We start from the raw sequence: 4067 nt of genomic DNA, 5'->3' as shown, positions 1-4067 counted from the left end.
ACACGTAAAAGCCCATCGGGCTCCGGGCCGGCCCGGCCCGACCTTCAGAAAAGTGCAAAAACGACGGGGCCCGGGCCCGGCCCGGCCCGGCCATCGGGCTCAAAATCTAGGCCCGAGCCCGGCCCGGGAGCAGCGTCGGGCCGGGCCGGGTCGGGCTTTTTCGGGCCGGGCTGGCCGGGCCGGGCTTCCCATGGTCAGGTATAGCTGTAACTGACACTGCGGTGTGGTTCCATTCAATGAAATGGAGCCGAGGCAAGAGCCCTTTTCCTCTAAAAAAAATATGGAGCCTATAACGCTGTTTCATATTGTTATATAGCAGCTCTGTCAGACTAGTGTTTTTTTCTATGCACCATAATAGTAGCAATTATTTTGGAGATTGACAGATTTTGATGATTCTACTGGAGTTGCTCCAACCTCATAGCGATCAGTGAGTCGTTGTGGACGCATCACGGCATCAGGTGGTGTGTATCCTTTCTCTGTGTGTTTTAACAACCTGAACTGCCCAAAGACCAAAGTGCCTACAAGATGATAAACCAACACAAGCTCCAGACCACAACCTCAAACATGCATTTACCGGCAACAGCAATTGATACGGTACTTGTACAGGCAACCTAGAAAAACATATGCAATCACCCCAGGTTTCAAACCTTTATGCTGAAGCAATTTGGTTCAAACCTCACTTTTGTTTTTTACGGGGTCGGTTCAAATCTCACTTGGGACTTAAAACCGAGGAACTTGACACGAACAACACTTGTGTGGATCACACTATTCATCTCATTTTTAACGAGGCTCACTTTCTCGTTATTCCTGAAAGCGGAAATAGGATTCAGCTCAGCTTTTCCAACCTATTTATACAGAAATTACAGCGGCAACAACAGAAATTACAACATGGTGAGCACGATCTAGGGGGGACACCGGACACACACGCACACGCGCACACTGACACTAGTCTAACAATTCCTTCTTTGGCAGATTTCGATGGCAAGAAACATCCATAGATTTCAAGGTAAAGAAACGCCTATAGACTGAATGCGGAATACCGAATGGCTTGGAGGTACGCCACGGGATAATTATTTTAGATAACCTCAAACTTGTCAACAGCCTTAATGCCGAACAAAGAAGCAACAAGAACATGGACCGGGGGCTCAGACCAGCGATATTGGAAACAAAGAAAATGGCATATACAGATGACATTCAGTAATTTGGCCGAGGTAACACATGAGGCGGGCAGTTGCGGCGCGCCACTTGCATCCCTGAGCTCAATGTAATAATCCTATTCATTGCCCTGTTTGCCCAGTCTTACATATGCTGTCTAATCTAGCACAAGATCATGCATTCTATCCTCCTGCTTCAGGGAATAAAAAAACTTTTCGATTTATAATCTATATTTCGAGAATAGCATTTTGCCATGTTTAATCTTGTTTTCACTCTTATAGATGAGACCATCGTGGCATTGCTTGCGCGTGTAGGCCATCTGGGTATCAAATGTTCAACAAAGGTTGCAAGGAAATTTTGACAGAAGATTAAGACCAAGTGTTACACGGTTGCAGAGAAGTGTTCTAGATTAAATTAACAACCTGACAAATAAAAATTCTGGGATGATTTAGGAGAACATTCACACCATTCACATTACCTGATAATTAAACTAGCTATTCTTATAGATCCATCATCCATCTAAAATTGAGCTGACCATCCCTGCGGCAAGTGGGTAGGAGAAATTTAACAAATACTACTCACGAAAGAGTTCATATGATTTAACAAATCTACCAATGTAGCTGCTCATGCTTTACGAAGTTTTCTTCTGTTCTCTAGTGCGTCCACTATGAGAGATGGGCAAGTCACTTTGAGATCTTTGAAGCCTTGGGTTGCCACTATGGCGTCCATAGTGTTATCATCTGATATTTTGATAAATTCAAGGCAAGCATCCTTAAGCTTATCACAGTTATATTGGTCAGCTAAAGCCAATGTGGTTGACACGGTGTCCACATTCAGATGCTCGCAAAGGATGCTTTGGCAAACCATCTTGAGCCTCTCCATGGCATATCTGTCCGCAGCCACCAGTAAAAGCCGGATCATCTCAATATTCTCTTCTCCCTTGAAGTCCCCACGGCCAGGCAAAGAATCGGTATAGATGAAATGGAGCAGGGCCCTGAAGATGGATGGCTGCATATCCTTGACGGTAATGCACTGCCCCGGCCTCGCCTCCCTCATTGGACCGTAGAGCTCCGCCTTAAGAACAGGCGACCGCATAGCGAGAACGAGCCTATGCGCTTCAATGGTCTCCCCTCCAACAATGAAACTGACATCCAATCCCTCCTTTTCTTCCAGCAGCATGCCAACATGCTGAGCCATGTCAGATGGTGGCCTGTCAATTTTGGGCGGCGATTTGGCTACGGTGGTTTTGGTAACACGTGGCTTCTTGAAAACAGTAACAATGCATTCAATCATCAGGCGATCATCCTTAAGGTATGCGGATCCCTCGATCTCGCTTCGCCTTTTGAACTGAGCAGTCCCTGGAGCATACCGACTGGAATCGTTGGACTTGAAAATCCTAGGCCCTGTTTTGATCACTGAAGACCGTAATCCGGTGCACTGGTCGACCAGCCTCAGGTCACAAGAGGCCCGGACTTTAGTGCTCTTGCTCATAAGCTCGAGAAAAACTGCGATGTAGTCTCGATTCTCGCTTTTATACCCATCAGGATAGAAGCGGATCGCCCAGTTGTGGCCGCCGACAGTGAAAACCCCTGATTGTATGTAGCTACCGGGGTCTTGCCCCATGCCCATGTGCTTGCTGTAACCCAAGATGTCGAACACATGCGTGCCTTCAGCCGCCTCCGGTGAGCACGTCGACAACGTCATGCATGCCCCCATCTTGGTAGAGGTGACCAGGAGGAAACGGCGGCCGGCCGGAGAAGAAAAAATCGTCGGGACGGCGCTGCCGCGTGCTAATCTGATGGTTTGAAAGAAGAAGAGCGCATTAATACCCAGCGGGAAGCAGAGAGAAAGAGAGGACCAGGAAACGGGGGGAGTGGCGCGAACCTTCAGAACTCAGATGGTGACTGGAGATGGCGCGGTGGCGGCGGTAGTGCTGACGGCGATAAAGCCGCCTCGACTTTCCCTTGCGTTTTTGGCGAGGAGACCTCGGCGTTGCTGCGCCTGGTCGCCCCTCACGACTAATCGGTGACTACTCTGAGACCTACACGCACACGTACACATGTATTTGAACCGGACAAAACATATGCACTTCGTGTTTAACTCTAATAACAGTGTCCTTGTGCTCCGGTTCCTCCAAGAGCCAGGCCCGCTGCACCACGTTGACGTGGAGCTGGCAGCGGTCGCGGCCGACCATGTTGGTGCTATGTACGGACGCGAGTACCGCTTAGTTCTTGTGGACGATCTTCGGGTCCATGACACTGTTTTGGTTACCGGTTGAAATTTTAAGATTTCTCATGGTTACCGCGTATTTCCGTGCCCTTGGTAAATCGCCACACCAAGAAAAAATACCGTTTTTTTGAAAATTTTGAATTTAAACACTCCATTTACTCTAAAGTACGTAGGATCTAATTAATGCCATGAGAGTTGGTTTTGGCGTGTTGGTAGCAACCTAGTTCCTGTTTTGAGAGGTCTCTGGTTCGAATATCCGTTCATTCACTTATTTGAATTCAAAATTCAACTACAAAATTCGCTCGAAATATTCTCTATATTTCTCGGTAACCGTGGTAACCACATTTACCAGTCACCCTCGGTAAAATTGCCTCATTCGGTAACCAAAACCTTGGTCCATGAGGGGCACCGTGGCGTTCATGTTCTCCACCTCCATTTGCGCCAAGGCCGCATGGTGCTCCCAGTAGCACAAGGCGAACTTGCTCCTCTGCCTCCACAATGGACAAGAGCCCGCCTGCCCTACCGGTCGGAGCCACAGCCTCAGTGACCATCGCCTCCCCCCTCCTCCATGGGCGACTCCTTCCTCGTGAGCGCCTTCTCCTCCTGGCACAAAAAAAAATACACTTCCGTGATGATACGTGTTTGTCACAGTAGGTCGCGTTTTTTGTCATGCATGTACATCT

General features: G+C 48.2%; 1 protein-coding gene across 1 annotated transcript; it reads right to left on the bottom strand.

The window, feature by feature from the left end:
• Positions 1-342: 342 nt before the first annotated feature.
• On the bottom strand, positions 343-2994 carry LOC123125820 (BTB/POZ and MATH domain-containing protein 1-like). The gene is made up of 4 exons (XM_044546269.1): positions 1843-2994; positions 714-845; positions 575-611; positions 343-518 (listed from the first exon to the last, which is right to left on the bottom strand). Exons 1-4 carry the CDS (start codon positions 2869-2871, stop codon positions 343-345), a joined length of 1374 nt encoding a protein of 457 aa, XP_044402204.1. The 5' UTR covers positions 2872-2994.
• Between the last annotated feature and the right edge of the window lie 1073 nt (positions 2995-4067).

Source organism: Triticum aestivum, chromosome 5D, assembly GCF_018294505.1.
Source record: "Triticum aestivum cultivar Chinese Spring chromosome 5D, IWGSC CS RefSeq v2.1, whole genome shotgun sequence".
In the NCBI taxonomy this organism is placed as follows: domain Eukaryota; kingdom Viridiplantae; phylum Streptophyta; class Magnoliopsida; order Poales; family Poaceae; genus Triticum; species Triticum aestivum.
This window is presented reverse-complemented; position numbering and strand designations above follow the sequence as displayed.